This window comes from Trichechus manatus, unplaced genomic scaffold (assembly GCF_000243295.1).
Source record: "Trichechus manatus latirostris isolate Lorelei unplaced genomic scaffold, TriManLat1.0 scaffold00064, whole genome shotgun sequence".
Lineage (NCBI taxonomy): Eukaryota > Metazoa > Chordata > Mammalia > Sirenia > Trichechidae > Trichechus > Trichechus manatus.
This window is the reverse complement of record NW_004444000.1, coordinates 1,165,736-1,188,520: the sequence shown is the minus strand read 5'-3', so window position 1 is coordinate 1,188,520 and position 22,785 is coordinate 1,165,736. Positions and strand designations below refer to the sequence as shown.

General features: G+C 39.9%; 1 protein-coding gene across 1 annotated transcript in view; it reads left to right on the top strand.

Moving 5' to 3' along the window:
* Positions 1-22,785, top strand: part of LOC101352464 (beta-galactosidase-1-like protein 2) — a 62,560-nt gene that overhangs the window by 30,644 nt on the left and 9,131 nt on the right. The window contains exons 6-12 of the mRNA XM_023734026.1: positions 2,570-2,662; positions 8,431-8,512; positions 9,652-9,716; positions 13,519-13,603; positions 14,412-14,549; positions 15,255-15,335; positions 15,977-16,083. Of these exons, the coding sequence (XP_023589794.1) occupies positions 2,570-2,662; positions 8,431-8,512; positions 9,652-9,716; positions 13,519-13,603; positions 14,412-14,549; positions 15,255-15,335; positions 15,977-16,083 (651 nt within the window). The remainder of the gene's footprint in view (positions 1-2,569; positions 2,663-8,430; positions 8,513-9,651; positions 9,717-13,518; positions 13,604-14,411; positions 14,550-15,254; positions 15,336-15,976; positions 16,084-22,785) is intronic.

The window sequence follows — 22,785 nt, the reverse complement described above, 5'->3', positions numbered from 1 at the left end:
AAAAAAAAAAAAGACCAGAATTACTGGTCTGACAGAGACTGGAGAAGGCCCAAGAGTATGGCCCCTGGACACCCTTTTAACTCAGTACTGAAATCACTCCTTTTAACTCAGTACTGAAATCACTCCTGATGTTCACCCTTCAGCCAAAGATTAGACAGGCCTATAAAACAAACAATAACACATGTAGTTCAACCATGTATATGAGACTAAGTGGGCATACCAGTCCAAAAGCAAAGACAAGAAGGCAGGAAAGGACAAGAAGGCTGGATAAATGGAAATGGGGATGCTGAGGTCAAGAAGGGGAGAATGTTGACACATTGTGGGGCTAGCAACCAATGGCACAAAACAATATATATATTAATTGTTTAATGAGAAACTAATTTGCGCTGTAAACTTTCACCTAAAGCACAATAAAGAAAAATTAGTTAAGATTAAAAATTCAGTTCCTCAGTCATACTAGCCACATTTCAAGTGCTCAATAGCCACATGTGTCTAGTGGCAACTATACTTGACTGTGCAGATATAGAATGTTTTCATCATCAAATAAAGTTCTACCTACCAGTGCTGGAATACAATGCTCACCTCATCTGAAATTCAGGACTTCTCAGTCTTAAAACTCCTGTAAAAATCAGTAATCTGAAGGTTGCTTAGTGAGCATGGAGTCAAGGCCAGAGGAGGTTTGGTGGTCTTAAAAGCTGTTTCATCAAAGCCTTATGAATCAGCACTTCCTTACCACTGAGCACCCAACTTCTAGGACTATCAGTTGTATTTATCAGATTCAGGGTCTCTTGCTTTAGATAATTCCAGGTACTGTTAACTTCTGGCTCTCTCCACTTTCCGTTTTCTACTCTCTTGTCTTCTGGATTCCTCTTTGAAAGGATAGGAAGTGGGAAGGAAGAAGTACGTTTTGAAAGTTTTTCAATGTTTGTCAGCAAGGGATATGAGTTTTACAGGTTTGAGAAACACCACTTTAGGCCTTGTGTTCTCTTTTTCTCCTCTAGCAGAGTGTAATATAGTCAGATTATTGCTTACTTGCTTAATATCCTCCCATTTCAACTTCCATCTAAAGCTTCTCCTAGGTCACTATGATCATAGTTTTTGGTGTGCATATGCTTCAGTTATGCTTATACATAGGCCTGGGTTATGCTGAATTGCTGTTTATATTATTGGTGTGGAGTATAATTCTTACAGGTCAACAATAGTTCTCTTATTTCTGTATGCTTGGAGGGTGCCTCATGGTTATCCTATTTATCACCAAGAAGAGGTTGAGGATGTACAAAGTAGGCACAGTGAACTTTGGTTGGGTTGTGAGGGGTGCAAGTTATGGAGAGAAAATACAATAGCTGAACAGGGACCTTGGGCTGAAAAACAGCTGAAAAGATAAGATGTCCTTGGGCGTGTTTGACATTGATGGAAAGGAGCCAATAGAGAGGGAAGATTTGAAGATATTTGCAAAAGGGCATAATTGAAGAGTGAAGTCCTGAGAGGGCAGAAAGGAATGGGATTTAGCACAGAGCTGGGATTGACAGACAACCATGAGGGAGATCAACACTTAAGAAAGCAGTGCACGAAGAAGTGACTGGAGAGGCAGGCCAAGTACTAAGAGAGAATGTGTTATGGGAGATAGCAGAAGAAAGGAAGAGAACTGTTGCTAAGAGAAAAATTACATTTAGAACCAAAATTTATTTGAATTTAGCAAAAAGAAGGCCAATGTTGGTAATTTAATTGGAATGAAAAGAATGGAAGTGAGGCTAAGTGCATAGAAGAATGAATGAGAGGAGAGGAAGAGCGTGTGCAGACAATTGTTTCATAAACTGTGGCCCTGACGATGATGAGGCCAAGAGGGCGGTAACTGGAGGGGAAATGATTCAGGCAAGTTATTTTTAACTTAGGGCCTTGAGTCAATTTAAATGATGATGGAGTAGCAGTCAGTAAAGAAGTAGATGAAGATTCAGAAGAGGGGATATTCCAAAGAGCAAAGTTCCTGAGAAGTATGAATGAGATGACATCCAGCACACAGGAGTGAGATAACCTTTAGATAGGATGAGGAACACCTTATGCATGCTTAATTAAGGCCTCATGCTTAGTGTACCAAATAAGGGGAAAATAATGAGAATTCAGAGGAGCCCTACTTAACACTTGGCTGCTAACCAAAAGGTTGATGGTTCAAATACAAGAGCCACTCTGCGAGAGAAAGATGTGGCAATCTGCTTCTGTAAAGATTACAATGATGGAAACCCTATGGGGCAGTTCTACTCTGTCCTATAGGGTCACTATGAGGCAGAATTGACTTGACGGCAATGGGTTTGCTTTTTTTGTTTTTAATGAGAGTTCATTATCTAGGGAGTATTAGGAAAGGTAGGATTCTAAGAGCACTTGACTTCCCAGAGGCGGCTGCTGACTGTGGAGTGACAGACATTGTCAAAGATATAGTGTAACTTGGGGTTGAGCTTTGAGTTGCATTATTTTTATGGCATTCTAAATATGTTCGTGGAACAATACATTTTGGAGAATCTAGCCTTTTCCCACCAGTAATCTCACTCTCAAACTCTCATCTCTTGACTCTCAGTACCACAAGGGAGGCCCCATCATTGCTGTGCAGATGGAGAATGAATATGGTTCATATTATAAGGATAAAAAATACATGCAATATATTAAAAGGGTAAGTGCTCTTTAATTTTTCTCCATGTTTATATACTTCTTTTCTCAGTTAGTTTGTGAAGCAGACATCTCCTCAGTGCTTGTAGCTTGCATGTTACCATAGGGTATGAAGACGAATAAGGTCCAGTTTAATTTTTCCATGTGTTTACAATCTAGAGGGGACTGAGAACTACCTACACAACTCTAATGTGATGCAAAGAATGATGTTAAAATATATTTCCTTTCTGTGGATATAGCAGCTCTCTTTTGGTTAGGTTTGCATGATACATATTTTTCTATCCTTTTACTTTCAACTTGTCTATATTATATTTAAGACATGTATTTTGTAGGCAGCATATAACTAGAATTTAATTTTTGTTAATCAGGATGACAATCTTTGTCTTTTAAATGGAGTATTTGGGTTGTTTACATATAATGTAATTTGTATTTAAATCTACCATCTTGTTATTTTCTTTCTATTTGTCTCACCTATTTAATTGTTCCTTTTCTTTCCTTTCTTGCCTTCTTTTGGATCGACTGAATACTTTCAAAAAAATTTTTTTTATAGTGGTAAGTATATAGGTAACAGAATATTTGCTGATTCTGCCGTCTTCACGTATACAGTTCACTGACTGAATACTTTTTTATTATTCTATTTTCTCCTCTACTATCTTGTTATATCCACCACCCTTCTGTCAGTTTGTTGTACTGTGGTGGCTTGCATGTGGCTATGATGCTGGAAACTGTACCATTGGTATTTAAAATACTAGTAGGGTCACCCATGGTGGACAGGTTTCAGCAGTACTTCCAGGACTAAGGCAGACTAGGAATAAAGGCCTGGTGATCTACTTTCCAAAATTAGCCAATGAAAGCCTAATGGATCACAACAGAATATTGTCTGATATAGTGCTGGAGGATGAGCCCCTTAGGTTGGAAGGCATTATACAATAGCCACAAAAAGTAAATTCAGATATACCAATGATCATGAAGATGGTGCAGAACCAGGCGATGTTTCCTTCTGTTGTACATTGGGTAATCATGATTCGGAGTCAACTCTATGGCAACTAACAGCAACAGCAATAATCTTGTTATATATTTTCACTATTCTTTTAGTGTTTGCCATACAGATTACAGCATCCACCCTTAACTTATTGTCCAATATAAATTAATATGTTTGCCAGTTCCAGGGCAATGCGAACACCTCAGAACAGTTTAATTACATTTTCTTCCCTCCCACCTTAGTTGCTATTATTGTCATTTCTTTTAATGTTATATATATTTTAGATCACACAAGACATTATTATTATTATATACAGTTAATATTCATTTAGATTTGCCCATGTAATTTACTTTTTGCTGCTTTTTTCCCTCTACATCTTTTTTTTTTACTTTTTTTTAATTGTACTTTAGATGAAGGTTTACAGAGCAAACTAGTTTCTCATTAAACAGTTAATACACATATTGTTTTGTGACATTGGTTGCCAACCCCATGACATGTCAACACTCTCCCCTTCTCAACCTTGAGTTCCCCATTACCAGCTTTCGTGTCCCCTCCTGTCTTCTCTTCCTTAACCCGGGGCTCGTGTGCCCATTTAGTCTCGTTTTGTTTTATGGGCCTGTCTTATCTTTGGCTGAAGGGTGAACCTCAGGAGTGCCTTCATTACTGAGCTGAAAGGATGTCCAGGGGCCATACTCTTGGGGTTTCTTCAGTCTCTGTCAACCAGTAAGTCTGTTTTTTGTTTTTATGAGTTAGAATTTTTTTCTACGTTTTTCTCCAGCTCTGTCCAGGACCCTCTATTGTGATCCCTGTCAGAGCAGTCAGTTGTAGTAGCCAGGCACCATCTAGTTGTGCTGGACTCCGTCTGCTGGAGGCTGTGGTAATTGTGGTCTATTAGTCCTTTCGACTAATCTTTCCCTTGTGTCTTTGGTTTTCTTCATTCTTCATTGCTCCAGACAGGGTAGAACCAGTGGAGTATCTTAGATGGCCACTCACAAGCTTTTAAGACCCAAAACGCTACTTGCCAAAGTAGGATGTAGAACATTTTCTTTATAAACTATGTTATGACAGTTGAGCTAGATGTTTCCTGAGACCGTGGTCCCCACAGACCTCAGCCGAGTACTTTGGTCCCTCAGGGAGTTTGGATGTGTCTATGGAGCATCCATGACTTTGCCTTGTACCAGTTGCGCTGGCTTCCCCAGTATTGTGTACTGTCTTACCCTTCACCAAAGTTACCACTTATCTATTGTCTAGTTAGTGTTTTTCTCTTCTACCCCTCCGCTCTCTCATCACCATCAAATGTTGTTTCTTTCTGTGTGTAAACCTTTTCATGAGTTTTCATAGTAGTGTTCTTATACAATATTTGCCCTTTTGTGATTGACTTATTTCACTCAGAATAATGCCCGCCAGATTCATCCATGTTGTGAGATGTTTCGCAGATTCATCATTGTTCTTTATTGTTGTGTAGTATTCTATTGTGTGTATGTACCATAGTTGGTTTATCCATTCATCTGTTGATGGGCAACTAGATTGTTTCCATCATTTTGCTATTGTTCACAATGCTGCAGTGAACGTGGGTGTGCATATGTCTATGCATTTGACAGCTCTTATTTCTCTAGGATATATTCCTAGAAGTAGGATTGCTGGATCATATGGTATTTCTATTTCTAGCTTTTTAAGGGAGTACCATATCATTTTCCAAAATGGATGTACCATTTTGCATTCCCACCAACAGTACATAAGAGTTCCAGTCTCCCCGCAGCCTCTCCAACATTTGTTATTTTCTGTTTTTTGATTCATGCTGGTAATGTCAGGGTAACATGGTATCTCATTGTGGTTTTGATTTGCATTTCTCTAATGACTAGTGATTGGGAGCATTTCCTCATGTATCTGTTAGCCGCTTGAATGTCTTCTTTGGTGAAGTGTCTCTTCATATCCTTTGCCCATTTTTTGATTGTATTATTTGTCTTTTTGTTGTAGAGGTGTTAGATTTTCCTGTAGATTTTAGCTATTAGACCTTTGTCGAATTTGTCATAGCACAAATTTTTTTTCCCAGTCTGTAGGTTCTCTCTTTACTCTCTTGGCGAAGTCTTTTGATGAGTATAAGTTTTAATTTTTAGAAGATCCCAGTTATCTAGCTTATCTTCTGATGTTTGTATATTGTTAGTTATGGTTTGTATCCTATTAATGCTGTGTATTAGGGCCTCTAGAGTTGACCCTATTTTTTTTTATGATCTTTATAGTTTTTGGTTTTATATGTAGGTCTTTGATCAATTCTGAATTAGTTTTGTGTGTGTGGTGTGAGATATGGGTCCTGTTTCCTTTTTTTTGCAGATGGACATCCAGTTTTGCCAGCACCATTTGTTAAAAAGACTGTCTTTTCCCCATTTGATGGACTTTGGGCCTTTGTTGAAGATCAGGTGACCGTAGGTAGGTGGATTTACATCTGGGTTGTTCTCTCGACATCTTTGAACTTTAATTGCTCCGAACATTTTTCTCTTCCTGAAGAGCATCTTTTAGTATATTCTTTGGTGCAGATATGCTGGTAACAAATTCTTTCATCGTTTGTTTGTCTGAAAATGTCTCTAGTTCACCTTCATTTCTGAAGGGTGTTTTTGCTGTATATAGAATTCTAGGTTGGCAGTTATTTTCTTTCAGATTCTTCCAGCTTCCATTGTTTCTGTTAAGAAACCAGCTATCAGTAAAATGATTGTTCCTTTGAAGGTAATGAGTTGTTGTTTTTTCTGGTTTCTTTTAAGAATTTTTTCTTTGGTTTTCAACAGTTTTACTAAGATTTTCCTAGGTTGATTTTCTTTCTTTTTATTCTGCTTTCATTATTTTGTACCCTTTAATTTGTGATTTGAAGTCTTTCTTAAGCTTTGGGAAATTCTCAGCAATTATCTGTTCCATTTTATCCCTTCTCGCCTCTGTGACTTCAGTGATGTAAATGTTAGATGTTTTCATCAAATTCCACATATCTGTTATATTTTCTGGATAATTTCTTCTAAGCTGTCTTTTAGTTTATCATTTTTTCTTCAGCTTTATCTAACTTGATGTTAAACCCATCCATTAAGTTCTTAATTTCAGATAGTTTTCATTTTAATTTCAGATAGTTTTCATTTTTAGAATTTCCATTTGATTCTTTTTATAATTTCTAGTTCTTTGCCAAATTTTTCAATTTTTTCTTTAATTCATTGAATATGTTAATTTTAGTTGTTTAGTTGTTCATGGTTTTCAGAAAAATATTGTCTTCTGGTATGCCTAATAATTTTTTTATGCAGTGTCAGACATTTATGTGTGAAAACATTATTGGGGCCATTTGAGGCTCTTGATAATCTTCCAGAAGGATTTGTTTTTGCTTCTGGCAGGTATTTGCAATGATCTGAATTTGAGCTTCAATCTTTTGAGAGATAGTCTATTTCTGGTTCACTCTTACTCCTAGGAGGTCCCAGCTGAAAGCCCAGGGTTTGTCAGGGCCCCTCTGCTTTGACAGTCCCTGAATGACAGTTTCTTTCCCCAAGTCTCATAAACTCTGCCCAGCATCTCAGTCTCTCAGCTGCTGCTTTAGGAATCAGCCAGTGTCTCAAGGGAAAAGCAGTGGCATATGCTGGGCTCACCTCTCTAGGCTTTCTTCCTCCCTCTGGCCTTGGTTCCTCAATTCTTCACGGCCTTGGTATATAGTCAGAATCCTCAAATGAGTTTGTAAAAGGTATTTTTTTTCCAGCTTGTCTGGTTGTTGTTAGAAAGAAGATTAGCCTGTCATTCCTAGAAGTGGGGCCTGTTGCTCTCCCTGTGGGTGGTGCACTACGCATCCTAGCTTGTCCAGGAGAGCCCAGGTTATGCTGGTTGTCCCAGCAGAATTATTATTAATGACATTTTTCACTCACAAGTGTGCTGGTTTGGATGACAAGCTATATGGTCACCTACCAGTAAACCATGTTACTCATATGAAACATTGCAATCTGACAGGACCTTATGGTAGTGGGAAGGAGTGATAGTGGTTAATATATGACACACTGGCTCCTCTCACGTATTAGATTTACCTCTCTGCCTCCTCTATTCAAAAAAGTTCAGTAGAAACAAACAACCTCATCATACCCAACAAAGTCCTCTAGAGTAACTGCAGGAATATTTTCCCCTTCACGATATTTTGATCCAGAGACTCTGGGGAGAGCATGCCTCCGACTTTCCTTAGCATCCATGTCCGCAATCTCAGTTTTCCCCCTTCAGCAGATAAGTCCCTTAGCCTTTTCTCTCTGTCTTTGATTTAGACTCTTCCTCAAAGTGTTTCTAGGTATATGAGATATGAAGGGTCTTGTGAAGCAACAAATATGTCTGTGAATTGACTAAGCCAAAATTTCCTGCCCCAGCCATTGACCACAGGAGACTGGCAGTTGTGTCCACAGATCTGTCCTGTGAATGGAGTCCATGGATGTGGTTAATTTAAGTGTAAGTCTGGAGAAAAGTGTTTGTCCGAAGTTCCCAGGCACACTGGTGAAAGTGAAGAATTAAGATACTTAGAGGAACGCTGCATCGAAGTTAAAGCAAACAGTTCCAGTGCCTCTTCTTTGAGATTTGAAATTTAAATAGTCACTTTGACATTTCTGAGTGTGGCTGAGACAGGAATGTTTCTACACAAATTTGTAAATTACAAGCAGTCAGATGGGGAATTAGACCTTCATCTCCATTCCTTGGCTTCATTCTAGTATTTTTATTGTGGTAATATTTTCCAGAGAGAAGCAATACCGTTGGGTCGGCCACAGTTCATTTTATCTTCTTGAGTTTCTCCATAGGCCCTGGTGGAAAGAAAGATCCAGGTGCTGCTCATGACTGCTGATGATGGACAAGAAGTGACAAAAGGCCACTTAAAAAACGGTATATGTTTGGTTTTGCCCTACTTATTCTACTAAAGTCTGAAATATAACCAGGAGTCCCTCTGATGCCTCCTCTTTTCCATTTCCCATTGAAGTAGACCCCACAGTCTTTGGGTACAATGATGGGACTCCTGGTCAATGCTGAGAGTTAAAGAGCCAGTTCCCTCCCCACAGAGCATCATCAACTTCGCAGAATACTCAATCCATCCTCCCCAACCCCTCAGTGGCCCAGAGCAGGGGCCCTGGCTGGGACCCGAGAAAGGCCATCTCTGTCATTGCCAAGTGGCTGTGACTGAGCACAGAAGTAATGCAGTGTCAGAGAAATAGCACTGTCATAGACCCAGCCCCAGGAGCACATGGTCTGAGATGGGGTAAACAATTCTGGTGAATAAGAGTAGTAGAGATATATGGGATAGGACTACAAGGAGGAAACATGGGTTGATATGCAAGGAAGTGGAAAAAGGTAATACACAGACAGATGGAGCCAGAGAAAAATGCTTTTTGGAATTCTTTAACCCAAGCAATTCTGTGAGGTGCTTTTTCCTTTCGTCTTCTCTCCCTAAGAATTTTCAGATCCCTACACCCTGGTGGCATAGTGGTTAAGTGCTACAACTGCTAACCAAAAGGTCGGCAGTTCGAATCCACCAGGTAGTCCTTGGAAACTCTATGGGGCAGTTCAACTCTGTCCTATAGGGTCGCCATGAGTCAGAATCGACTCGATGGTGATTATTAGTTATTAGTTTTAGTTTACACCCCATCTCATAGTGAGAGAGGCAGAATAATATTCTGAATTAGAAGTCAGGAGACCTGTAGTCAAGTTTAGGTCTTAGGCTGTTCACCTCCCTGGGCTTCAGTGTATTCATTAGCATGACGTTGTGTATTTCAGTGGCTCTTCTTACTTCTCTGGGCCATTCACTGTAAATGCTAAATGAAGTCCTTTGCAAACTGCATGGTTGAATAAAGGCAGGATAATATCTTTATCATTAATCATAAACCATAAAGTATCAACTGTGAGATGCCTGCGAGGTGTGTGTGGGAGGTGCTGGGGCCCAGCTCTTGTTCTGGGTAAAGAGTACGGCATCCCCCACCTGGCAGTGGTTGTGGCAGGACCTCCTCAGAGCATCTCCTTTCACTCCGCAGTGCTTGCCACTCTCCATATGAAGAATATCAACAAAGAAACTTATCAAAAACTGTTTTCGTTTCAGGTGAGAACCTTTCAGAGATGGGGGACTTTTTGATTCTTGCTCATGCTAGGACCTCTTAGCTCATTTACTGGCGCAATTCTCAGTAGTGATTAGATCAGCCAAAGCCTGGATGCATGTGCCCTTGCAATGCTTACTCTAGGTGATTTTAGGTTCAATTAAATCAAACTCATATGCCCACAGTAGACCATCCCTGGCCCCTAGCCTCTTAAAAGGAAATAGGCCAGGAAGCACAGCACACTAGCTGGGCAGAGCCAGTCAGGTCTCTTCAGTGGGAGTCCTCACAGGAGCCCAGAGGCTCTTCTCCCCCAAATCACCGCCCAGGTGCAGGGAATGGGAACACATGCATGAATGGGAGCCACATTGGCAGAGGAGCCTCAAGCTCAGTGTAGGAACCACTATCCCTCATAGTGGCCCTATAGACACAGCTTCCAGGAGTGGTCAGGGGAACTCCTGGCTTCCAGATACATTGAATGCAGGGAAGCCCAAAGCTATGGCTTCCCACCAGGAATGTAGAGGTCATTTATAGTCCTTCAGTCCAGATTCAACTTACTAATCAGAGGTTATTTTTATCAGAAGCAATCTGCCTAACATAGGTACCATTCTACCTTTTTCAGGTGCTCAAGTGATCAGAATAGAAGGTGGACCCAAAGTCAGATTGCATGGGGAAGAAGAAAGGTTTTTGTAACCCTTTACTCATAGCCCCATTCACCTGTAACTCTTATGGTCCAATGAGAAAGACAAGACATGTAAATGAACAGAACAAGATAGGAAATATTAATTGTAATAGAAGCATTAATGGGTAATTAGAAACCAGAGAGTGGAGAGATTTCTGCTGCCAGAGGAGAGCAGTGACTTGTTAATCAAATCATTTATTAATTACCCATCAACATAAGGCAGTGCCAGGAACTCTAAAAATAAGTTAAATACTAAATCCCAATATCCTGCAGTCTGAGACAACACTAAGACTTAGAAAAAAAGTACAAAGGGCCATGGACAGCTGCTTAAGGATGGCACCAACATCATGGAATGGTGTGAATGGTGCCAGGACACGCAGGGACTACCATGAGGGCATCCCAGAGAGTGTGCAGAGGGAATACAATTCCTGGTGCAAGGTGAGCCCTCAGGTAGGTACTGGCTTAATGATGATGAAGCAGGAAGAATGGGAATCAGGAGTGAAAAGTTATATGCTGTCTCTAATGAGCAAAATCCTGAAGATGAGCTCATTCACCATTCAGTTGATCTGTTAATAAATGTTTCTGTCACCTTCCATGTGTTGGTTAGGCAGTGTTTTAGGCATTGTGGATAAAGCATTGAACAAAACCTACAAAATCACCACTTCCAGAGCTTATATTCTAGTTGGAGGAGACAATAAACAAATAAGGGCAAATATAGAGTATGAGATAGTAACAAGAGCCAGGCAAACATCATGTATCTATGTGTAAAGCTTTCAATTTACTTAATCCCTCCACACATTTTTCATGTTTAATTCTTAAGTTTACCTTATAAGAAGCTATTGCTCTTATTTCCACTTTACAGATGAGAAAACAATGGCTCATAAAGGTTAAGTTACTGATCTGAGCTCACACTAGACAATCAAAATGATGCAGAAGAGACAGTCCAAACCCAAGTCCCATCCTCTTGTCATTACATAATGCCATTCTCCATCTCATCGCCTCTTTTGGTGAGAGAAAGGTTTAATAAGGTATAGGGTTAATCATAGGAGTCAAATAATGAAAATGAGAACCCACGCTTTAGCAAATGAATTGTAATTTGTTTCCAGTGCATTTCTTGTGCTTGACCAAGAAAGAGAACAACATTAGAGGAACAGTTCTTAGGACAGATGCTGTAACAGTAAGTGAATAGTGGGAGAAAGCAGGGCTTTTGAGTCCACCATTTTGTTTTCATATTTTCTAGCAAAGAGAATCCTCTCCAAACTGGACAAGGAAGAGCCAATAGAGTAAAGGAAGAGCTAAAGCTGGAACCAAATGTTAACTGTTTCCAGTTTAATCAGAATGAGTGCTGGTCCAGGTGCCACGCTAGGCTCTCTATATGTACTGATACTCAAACAGACATGGTCCTTGCCTTTGGGGAGACTAGATCTGGTTTTTTTCACAGCCTTGGAGGGCTCTGTTGCTGTCTTTATTCTGATCAATATTCTCATGAGAGAAGATACAGAAATCATGTTTATAAAGGGCCCTGAGGAGACTGTCCTGGAAAGCAGTGTTAATCCACCAAATGATGGGATCTTCTGTTTCTCAGTAGGTTGAAATCAACAAAGAGTAATGGTAAAGTCCCTGCATTAAAATAAAACAAAGCAATAGTAACAAAGCTAAAGGACCAAATGCAGAAATGAAGAGATTCAGCTTGAGAGCAGTTTATGTTTTAGGAAGTTATTTGACCACAAGCTCCACCCAAATCAAATCTATGACATCTGTTGCCTAGAGTTTTGAAAACTTGGGTTTTATTAATGGAAATGACATTCCCACAGTTCTCCATACTGGTAAAAATACATTTGGAGTATTTGTTTTCTGTTTTTCTGCTCAGGCCATCATATCTCAGGAGGTATTTTAACAAGGTGGAATACTTCCAGGAAATCTGTGTTAGGGATTATGTAAGGATGAACTAAAGGAACTAGGAAGGAGTCTCACATTGAAGATAACTCAGTTGGTGGGCATCTTCAAAATTTTGGGCTGTTTTCATGTGAGAGGGAAATTCTTTGTAGTGCCAGAGAGCAGAATTAGTTGCAATGGGTAAAATTAATAAGAAAACATAAATTGGCTCAATATAAGGATTATAATTTCTAACACAGAAAACTGAACAGTGTCTAGAGAATGACTGCCAGCAGTCCAATATTTAGAGATGCCAATGCATACATAAGGTGGGGAGTAATATACGAGAACACCTCAAATAAAAAATAATTTCTAATATAAGGACATTGATTTGAGAACTCTGCTATTGAGAGGACGGAAGCTGCAGTCACCTAAATTAGGTGGCCTCAGTTTAATCAGCCTTAAAGGATTGAGAACATTATTTTTGGAATTCAATATAATTTTTTTTTAAATATTGAACAAAATATGTCCAAGGAGAAATATAGATAAAAATAAGGCCAAATCACAGATTTTGTGGTGAATCAAGTTGGAGGGTTCTGCAACCTTTCTGGAAGCATTTGACAGGTTAGGCAATAACACAGATATTACAGGAGATGGTTGAAAGGGTACCAGAGTTGGAGGTTGTGATAGCCACAAGGGCAGAAATTCAAAGGACTGATTACTTTTACAGTCTTAGAATAAGCAACGGGTGTTCAGTCTGAATAGAGGCTAGTAAGTCCCAAAGGATTGCAAAGATGAAGACTAGAGGGGACACAGTGACAGGAAAGGGAAGAGTGGGAGCCATGAGATACATGGGAAACTGGGTTTCTGGAATGCCCATTTAATAGGATTCAGCATTTTTGGTAATAATTCATTGAACATTTTTAGGGCTTCCTCTGTGTCAGACAGTTGCCTACTAGACCTCTACTCTGAACACTCAAGAGAGTCTTTGGTTCTAGAAAGGGCAAGGTTGAAATGGCAGTTAGTTTTACCCAGCCTAGGCAGGAAGGCCATTGAAGGCAAAAGAGGACCAAAGAGACCAGGAATATGACATGAGAGGGTGAGTAGTTCTCAGAGAGTCTGTAAGCAGAGAGGGAATGCTCCAAGTTGTAAAGGTGGTCTGAGAACTGGAATTTACAATTACCTTCTAAGCAATTCAGGGCTTTCTGAATTGCACCACACTTTTCCCAATTGATATTTCATTTTTTTCTCAGGGTCTTAGCCCTGTATTAATGACAGTATATACAGCAAGCTCCTTTGACACATGGGGCCTTATCCGCCGCACTCTTGATTTGCATGGTGAGTATCCCTTAGCTTCTTTTTCAGGAGAATAGAACTACACAGATTGCACAGGCCTATTTTTTTTCTGCTGATTAGTATACTTGAGATTTATGAGACAAGGATCTTAGATGTCATAGCTTTATAAGCATCAACGTGATTAAATAGACATCTTGAAGACATCTGTACCATAAAATGACTGCATAGAATCGGCATCCCATAGATCATTTTAATTGAAGTTGAAATTTTAGCAGGATTTCTATTCTAATTCCATTTGTTGAGGCTATTAATCAGAGTGAATTGTTCTGACAACTAGAGAAATTCCATGAAAGTGTGTTGGATGGAAGTAGAAAGTTATTTGGTCTGAGATTATCCACCAAGTCCGAGTATTGGCCATGGTCATTAAAATGTGGTTTGAAGAGAAATGTTCCTGGTGCCGTGATTTCAGATACATCTTTGTCAGAAGTTACCAAGTGCTTCCAAAACACTTAACCTGGACATATATTTCCCTAAGACAAAGATATACAAGTAATTATGCAAGTTTGTTTGATAGGAAAAAAGTCTTCCAAAATGTGAAACACAGAAGAAAATAAAAAATGACTTTGGTATGAAAATGATGCTGGGAATAACTCCACCAATTCTTCCCAGGGAATTCTAGCTAAACCCACATGTTTTCTGAGCATTAAATCTTGGTAGATGTTGAAGGACTGAGCAATTAAGTTGAATATTTTGGGTCAAGATGATTTGGAGATCCCATTGAGGGGTTATTAACACCTCTCATACTCTTAATTCTCTGTCCCATTCTCCTTTTCTTCTTACCTATCTGCAGTGTTGATGAAAGACGTGCGTGAGATGTTCAAGCTTAGGTTCTCCCTCAACTTCTATATGTTCCATGGTGGCACCAACTTTGGCTTTATGGGCGGAGCTATGTCTTCAAAAAACTATGTCTCTATGGTCACCAGCTATGGCAAGTACTTGTCCCTGAGTTGTCTCCAGCCTTTTCCACCCCACCATTTGAGACTGGCCCTGAGAACAATCTCAGGAACTGTTAGTTTTTCTTTAACATATGCTAGAGATTGAGAATTTGATATTTGGTCCTCTTGACAGTACTAGAATTTATACACCACTAGACTCTAGGCTTTCTGGGACTTTGCAAGTAGAGAAGACAGTAGCCTACTCTTGTTCATCTGCTGCATAGACTCTTGTTTTTAGAGGTCTGTTGTAGAACAGGCTCTTCTGGGTATCGCACTAGGGTATAGACTAATAGTTCTTTCCCAATCTATAACTCTACTAATAGACCAAGAAGCAAGCTGAGGGTGGAAGAAATGAAAGAGTTCAACTGGAAATTTAATAGAAAGGAGGAACCATTGGATGAAAGTAGCCTCGAGTTCTCAGCCAGGGGTTTACTAGAGGTTCATGGGCTTGTGCTATTTGCCTCCTATTGAAAGCCCTGGAAAGCATGGTAGTCTCTCCTGGGTTGAACTGACTGGGACACAGGCACAGCTTTCAGGAAGATGGTGAGTTGGCATTTTTTTTGTATAATGCCGAAAGTTTTTTCTCCCCAAAGCTGCTATATTAAGGATCATTTTACTTGATACTAAACTCTCATCCTTTCCTTTGCTGAAGCTGGGGTTTTACTGGCAGAAGTGACACATTTCCTTATATTTTTCAGACTATGGGGCACTGCTGACAGAGGATGGAGACTACACCCCTGAGTACCTCGCATTTCAAGAGTATTTTAGCTCTGTTCTAGGTACCCAGTAACAACCTCAATCTGAACAAAACCTCAGCCCCTTTAGCAGCCTCTGTCCTGTGAAGAGAGGAGTGAGGGAATGGGGAGAGATCTTTTTGGGAGATGTCTAGTTTTCTCCAATTCGTTGTATCAGAAGGCACCAGGATTCAGATATGCACGTGGCACAATGCCTGCCTTCTAGGTGCTCAACATAGAGGGCCGAGTTGATAGTGAAGGCTGTGCATCAGAATCCTCTATGGAACTTCTAAAGCCCAGAGGTACCCAGACTCTGCCCAGAGCCATTAGAGGAGTATATCCTGGTTGGGCTGGGGAGGAAGGGGTGGCATCTGGGCATGGGTATTTTCCTATTGGTCTTTAGGAGATTCTCATGAACAGCTGGGTTGCGAACTACTGGCCCAGCGCATGCAACTGATGTGCCACCTCCTTTTCCAGGATAGCAGGGCATCCTGCCTAGCCTAGGGATATAAAATGAATCCCACCAACTCATAGCCTGCCTCATGACTCCTCCTGAAATTGGGGAGTCATGTCCTGAGACTGAGCCCTTCATTCCTGGTGGCTTTGGGATAGTAGAGTATGATGTGCCATTGAATGGGGTGGGATAAGGGATCCTGGAATGCTCAACTACCTATTTTTCATTTCAGTTGTTCCCACACACCTCCAACCAGAACGTAAACCTAAGGCTATGTATAAGTCAGTGATACCATCACACTACTTGTCACTGTGGGATATCCTGCCCTACCTGGAGAAGGTGAGCAGTTCCTGGGCATAGAAACATAAATAACCTTTGGACAGAAGAAAAGAGGGGAAAGGCTTAGCCCACAAAACAGAGATACTGTCTGGCTGCAGTATTTACCAGCTCTGAGACCTTAGGGTGGTCATTTAATGTCACTGTCCCTAAGTTTCCCCATCTGTAAAATGAGGCTAATAATAGTACATACTTTAGAGAGTTGGGTGGATTTAATAGTTAATATCTGTACCTGGCACATAGTAAGTGCTAACGATGTGTTAGCTGTTGTTAAGTTTTTTATAGAGATATTATTTTATAGATATTTTAAATAGATATATACAGAGATATTTATATTTAATTGATATTTATATGTATATGGATTTTACATATACATAGATATAAAGAGTATTTTTATAGAGCATATCGGACAATCGGTGGGTCCAAGATTACATCCTAGGTGAAGTGACTTTGAGATCTAAAGGGTGAATACATGCTGATGAGATGACAGCAGGGCAGAGTGGGAGAGGTCAAGGGGCGTTTCAGGCACAGTGGACACCATTTGAAGACACAGACAAAACTGTGTGTTTGGAGACCTGCAAATAGGATTGGAGAGAAAGGTCTTTATGGGAGAGTGGTGGGAAGGGAACCAGGCACTACATACTTTAGGGCCTTTGTGGTTTTGTTTTTATCTTTTCTTATGGAATTTTAAAAAACATAAACAAAAGTAGAGAGAATAGTAGTGGACCCCCCCCATGTGCGAAACACCCAGCTTCAACTTTATCAGTGTTGCACTAATCTTGTTTCATCTATACCCTTACTCATTATTCCAATCCTCTACAGGATTATCTTAAAGCAGATCCCAGACATCATATAATTTCAGCTGTAAATATTTCAATATGTATCTCAAAAGATAAGGACTCTCTTTAAGACATAACTACAAAATCATTATCACCCTCAATAATAATAACAACAATAATAATGTTGTTGTTAGGTGCCATCAAGTTGGTACCCACTCACACTGACTCTGTGTACAACAGAATGAAACACTGCCCGGTCCTGCACCATCTTCGCAATCATTGCTTTGTTTGAGTCCGTTGTTGCAGCCACTGTGTCAATCCATCCCTTTGAAGGTCTTCCTCTTTTTTGCTGACCTTCTACTTTACCAAGCAGGATGTCCTTCTCAGGGACTGGTCCCTTCTGATAACATATCCAAAGTATGTGAGATGAAGTCTCGCCATCCTTGCTTCTAAGGAGCATTCTGGCTGTACTTCTTCCAAGACAGATTTGTTCCTCTGGCAGTCCATGGTATATTCAACATTCTTTGCCAACACCATAATTCAAAGGCGTCAATTCTTCCTTATTCATTGTCCAGCTTTCACATACCTATGAGACAATTGAAAATATCATGGCCTGGGTCAGAGTACCTTAGTCCTCAAGGTGACATCTTTTCTTTTTAACACTTTAAAGAGGTCTTTTGCAACAGATTTGCCCACTGCAGTACATCATTTGATTTCTTTTTTTTTTTCTTTTTTTTTTAAATTTTAAATTTATTTCATAATCAAAGAAATTACAGTAAATTTTAAAATACATTGAAGTATCTTTTTTCCCCTACCAAATGAACCTAGATTTATTTTTGGAATGTATGTTGGTACTTTGCTGACATGATCTTGGAAATATGAAAAATCACACCTCAGAGAGTGCAAATTGAAACCAACTTTTTTTAAAATTTTGCTTTAGATGAAGATTTACAGAGCAAACTAGTTTCTCATTAAACAATTAATACACATATTGTTTTGTGACATTGGTTGCCAACCCCATGATGTGTCAACACTCTCCCCTTCTCGACCTTGGGTTTCCCATTAGCAGCTTTCCTGTCCCTTCCTGCCTTCTCATCCTTGCCCCTGAGCTGGTGTGCCCATTTAGTCTCATTTTGTTTTATGGGCCTGTCTAATCTTTGGCTGAAGGGTGAACATCAGGAGTGACTTCAGTACTGAGTTAAAAGGGTGTTGGGGGGCCATACTTTCGGGCTTTCTACAGTCTGTCTCAGACCAGTAAGTCTGGTCATTTTATGAGTTAGAATTTTGTTCTACGTTTTTCTCCAGCTCTGCCTGGGACCCTCTATTGTGATCCCTGTCAGAGCAGTCGGTGGTGGTAGCCAGGTGGTAGTTGTGTTGGACTTAGTCTGGTGGAAGCTGTAGTATTTGTGGTCCATTAGTCCTTTGGACTAATCTTTCCCTTGTGTCTTTGGTTTTCTTCATTCTCCATTGCTCCGGACAGGGTGGGACCAGTGGTGTATTTCAGATGGCCACTCACAAACTTTTTAAGACCCAAAACACAACTAACCAAAGTAGGATGTAGAACATTTTCTTTATAAACTGTGTTATACCAATTGAGCTGGATGTTCCCTGAGACCGTGGTCCCTAGCCCTCAGCCCCGTAACTCGGTGCCTTGGGAGTTTGGATGTGCTGTGAAGCTTCCATGACCTTGGCCTTAGTCGGGTTGTGCTGACTTCCTGAGGATTGTGTACTGTCATACCCCTCACCAAAGTTAACATTTATCTATAGTCTAGTTAGTGTTTTTCCATCCCCAACCCTCCCCTCCTCATAACCATCAAAGATTGTTTCTTTCTGTTTGTAAACCTTTTCATGTGTTTTTAAAATAGTGATCTCATACAGTATTTGCCCTGTAGTGACTGACTTATTTCACTTAGCATAATGCCTTCCAGATTCATCTGTTTTGTGAGATGTTTCCCATATTCATAGTTGTTCTTTATTGTTGAGTAGTATTCCATTGTGTGTATGTACCATAGTTTGCTGATCCATTCATCTGTTGATGGGCACTTAGGTTGTTTCCATGTTTTTGCTATTGTGAGTAATGCTGCAGTGAACATGGGTGTGCATATGTCTGTTCGTGAGATGGCTCTTATTTCTCTAGGATGCGTTCCTAGGAGTGGGAATGCTGGATCATATGGTCTTCCTTATTCATTGTCCAGCTTTTGCCTGCATATGAGGTTATTGAAAACACCACGGCTTGGGTCAGGCACACCTTAGTCCTCAAAGTGACGTCTTTGCTTTTTAACACTTTAAAGAGGTCTTTTCCAGCAGATTTGCCCAATGTAATACCTCGTTTGATTTCTTGACTGCTGCTTCCATGGGCGTTGATTGTGGATACAAGTAAAAAATGAAATCTTTGACAACCTCAGTCTTTTCTCCATTTGTTGCTTATTGGTCCAGTTGTGAGGATTTCTGTTTTCTTTATGTTGAAGCGTAACCCATACTGAAGGCTGTAGTCTTTGATCTTCATCAGTAAGTACTTCAAGTCCTGTCCGCTTTCAGCAAGCATGGTCATGTCATCTGCATATTGCAGGTTGTTAATGAATCTTCCACCAATCATGATGCCACATTCTTCTTCATATAGTCCAGCTTCTGACATTATTTGCTCAGCATACAGATTGAATAAGTATGGTGAACGGATACCACCCTGACACAGACCTTTCCTGTTTTTAAGCTGCGCAGTATCCCCTTGTGTTGTTTGAACGACTGCTGCTTGACCTATGTACATGTTCCTCATGAGCACAATTAAGTGTTCTGGAATTCTCATTCTTCACAGTGTTATCTATAATTTGTTACGATCATACAGTCGAATGCCCTTGCAGAGTTACTAAAACGCAGATAAACATCTTTCTGGTAGTCTCTACTTTCAGCCAAGATCTGTATGACATCAGCAAAATGATATCCCTCGTTCCACATCCTCTTCTGAATCCGGCTTCAATTTCCGGCGGGTCCCTGTCAATGTGTTGCTGCAACAGTGTTTGAATGATCTGTAGCAAAATTTTACTTGCATGTGACATTAATGATATTGTTCGATAATTTCCACATTCTGTCGGATCACCTTGCTTTGGAATGTGCGCAAATATGGATCTCTTCCAGTTGCTTGGCCAGGAAGCTGTCTTCCAAATTTCTTGGCATAGACAAGTGATCACTTCAAGTGTTGCTTCCATTTGTTGAAACATCTCATTTGGTATTCTGTCAATTCCTGGAGCTTTGTTTTTGCCAATGCCTTCAGTGCAGCTTGAACTTCTTCCTTCAATACCATTGGTTCTTGCTCGTATGCTACCTCCTGAAATGGTTGAACATTGACCAGTTTTTTTTTGGTATAGTGACTCTGTGCATTCCTTCCATCTTCTTTTAATGTTTGCTGCGTTGTTCAATGTTTTGCCCATAGAATTGTTCGATATTGCAACTCCAAGCTTGAATTTTTCCTTCAGTTCTTTCAGCTTGAGAAATACCAAGCATGTTCTTTCCTTTTGGTTTTCTAACTCCAGGTCTTTGCACATGTCATTATAATATTTTACTTTGTCTTCTTGAGCCACCTTTGAAATCTGTTCAGCTCTTTTATTTCATCATTTCTTCAGTTTGCTTTAGCTACTGGACTTTCAGGAGCAAGTTTCAGAGTCTCTTCTGACATCCATTTGGTGTTTTCTTTCTCTCCTGTCTTTTTAATGACCTCTTGCTTTCTTCATGTATGATGTCCTTGATGTCTGGTCTTCAGTTATTAGTGTTCAGTGCATCAAATCTATTATTGAAATGGTCTCTAAATTCATGTGGGATATACTTTAGTTCATCCTTTGGCTCTCGTGGACTTGTTCTAATTTTCTTCAGCTTCAACTTGAACTTGTATACGAGCAATTGATGGTCTGTTCCACAGCCATCCCCTGGCCTTCTTCTGACTGATAGTATTGAGCTTCTCTGTCATCTGTTTCCACAGATATAGTTGATTTGATTCTTGTGTATTCCATCTGGCGAGGTCTACATGCATAGTTGCTGTCTATGTTGTTGAAGGAAGGTATTTGCAAGAAATAAGTCATTGGTCTTGCAAAATTCTATCATGCCATCTCTGTTGTTATTTCTATCACCAGGCCATATTTTCCAATTGCTGATCCTTCTTTGTTTCCATCTTTCACATTCCAATCACCAGTAATTATCAATGCATCTTAATTTCATGTTTGCTGAATTTCAGACTGCAGAGGTTGGTGAAAGCCTTCAATTTCTTCATCTTTGGCCTTAGTGGTTGGTGCATAAATTTGAATAATAGTCGTATTAACTGATCTTCCTTGTAGGTGTATGGATATTATCCTATTACTGACAGTGTTGTACTTAAGAATAGATTTTGAAATGTTCTTCTTGACCATAAATGCAATGCTGTTCCTCTGCTATTTGTCATTCCTGGCATAGTAGACCATATGATTATCTGATTCAAAATGGCCAATACCAGCCCATTTCAGCTCACTAATGCCCAGGATATGAATGTTTATTCTTTCCATTTCATTTTTGATGACTTCCAGTTTCCTAGATTCATAGTTCATACATTCCACATTCTGATTATTAATGGATGTTTGCAGCTGTTACTTCTCACTTTGAGCCATGCCACATCAGCAAATGGAGGTCCCAAAAGCTTTACTCCATCCACGTCATTAAGATAAACTCTACTTTGAGACAGCACTTCCCCAGTGATATTTTGAGTGACTTCCAACCTAAGAGGCTTATCTTCCAGCACTATATCAGACAATGTTCTGCTGCTATTCAGAAGGTTTTCACTGGTCAATTTTTTCAGAAGTAGATGGCCAGGTCCTTCTTCCTAGTCTGTCTTCAGTCAGAAGCTCCACTGAAACCTGCCCACCACAGGTGACCCTGCTGGTATTTGAAATACTGGTGGCATAGCTTCCACCATCACAGCAACATGAAAGCCACCAGAGTACAACAAACTGACAGAGGAGTGGAAGATAATATAATAATAATAGTTTCTTTGTTAATGGGAAGTGTTTAGCAACCAGCTCTGTAGGGGAAATCTGTGATTATCAGTGTAGATCCTCACAGCATGGCTGATTTCATACTACCAATGTGATGACACTGAGCACAGAGAGAAGCCCCCAGTCAACTCTTGTGGCTGGCACAAGCCAGCTCTAGCACACTACCGTAGAAAATTATGAAATATCCAATGTTCAGACTTTCTCAGTTGTCTCATAAATACCTTTTTAGCATTGGTTTGTTAAGGTTAAGATATAAATGATGTTCATCACACATTGCTTTTAGTTGATATGTCTCTTTTAATCTAAAGATTTTTTTCTTTTTTTCATTCCATTTATTTGTTGAAGAAACTGGATTATTTGTACTCTAAAATTCCCTACTTTTGTTTTGTTTTGTTTTGTTTTGCTGGTTAGATCCTCACTGTGTTAGGTAACATGTTCCTATACTCCCTGCTTTTTTTTTAAACTGAGAGGTCTTGGTGCTTGACAGGATTCAGGTTAGGGTTTTTATTTGTTTGCATGTATACTTCATCTGTGGTGCTGTGTGCTTCCTATGCATCATATCCCAGGCACATACTGTCTGGTTGTTTCTGTTCTCATAATTGATCAGTAGGTTCAGGTGTTGTTTAGCCCAATCCATCCATATAAACTTTCCCGTCAGCCTTTTACCTAATGGTTCTAGCAGCCATTGACAATTATTGCCCGCATTCAGTTGTTGTTATTAGTTGCTATTGAGTTGGTTTTGACTTATGATGACCTTAGGTAAAATAGAACAAAATGTTGCCCAGTTCTGCACCATCCTCATGATTCTTGGTGTGTTTGAGTCCATTCTTGTAGCTATTGTGTCAATCCATCTCACTGAGGGTTTCCCTTGTTTTTGCTGACCCTCTGCTTTACCAGACATGATGCCCTTTTCT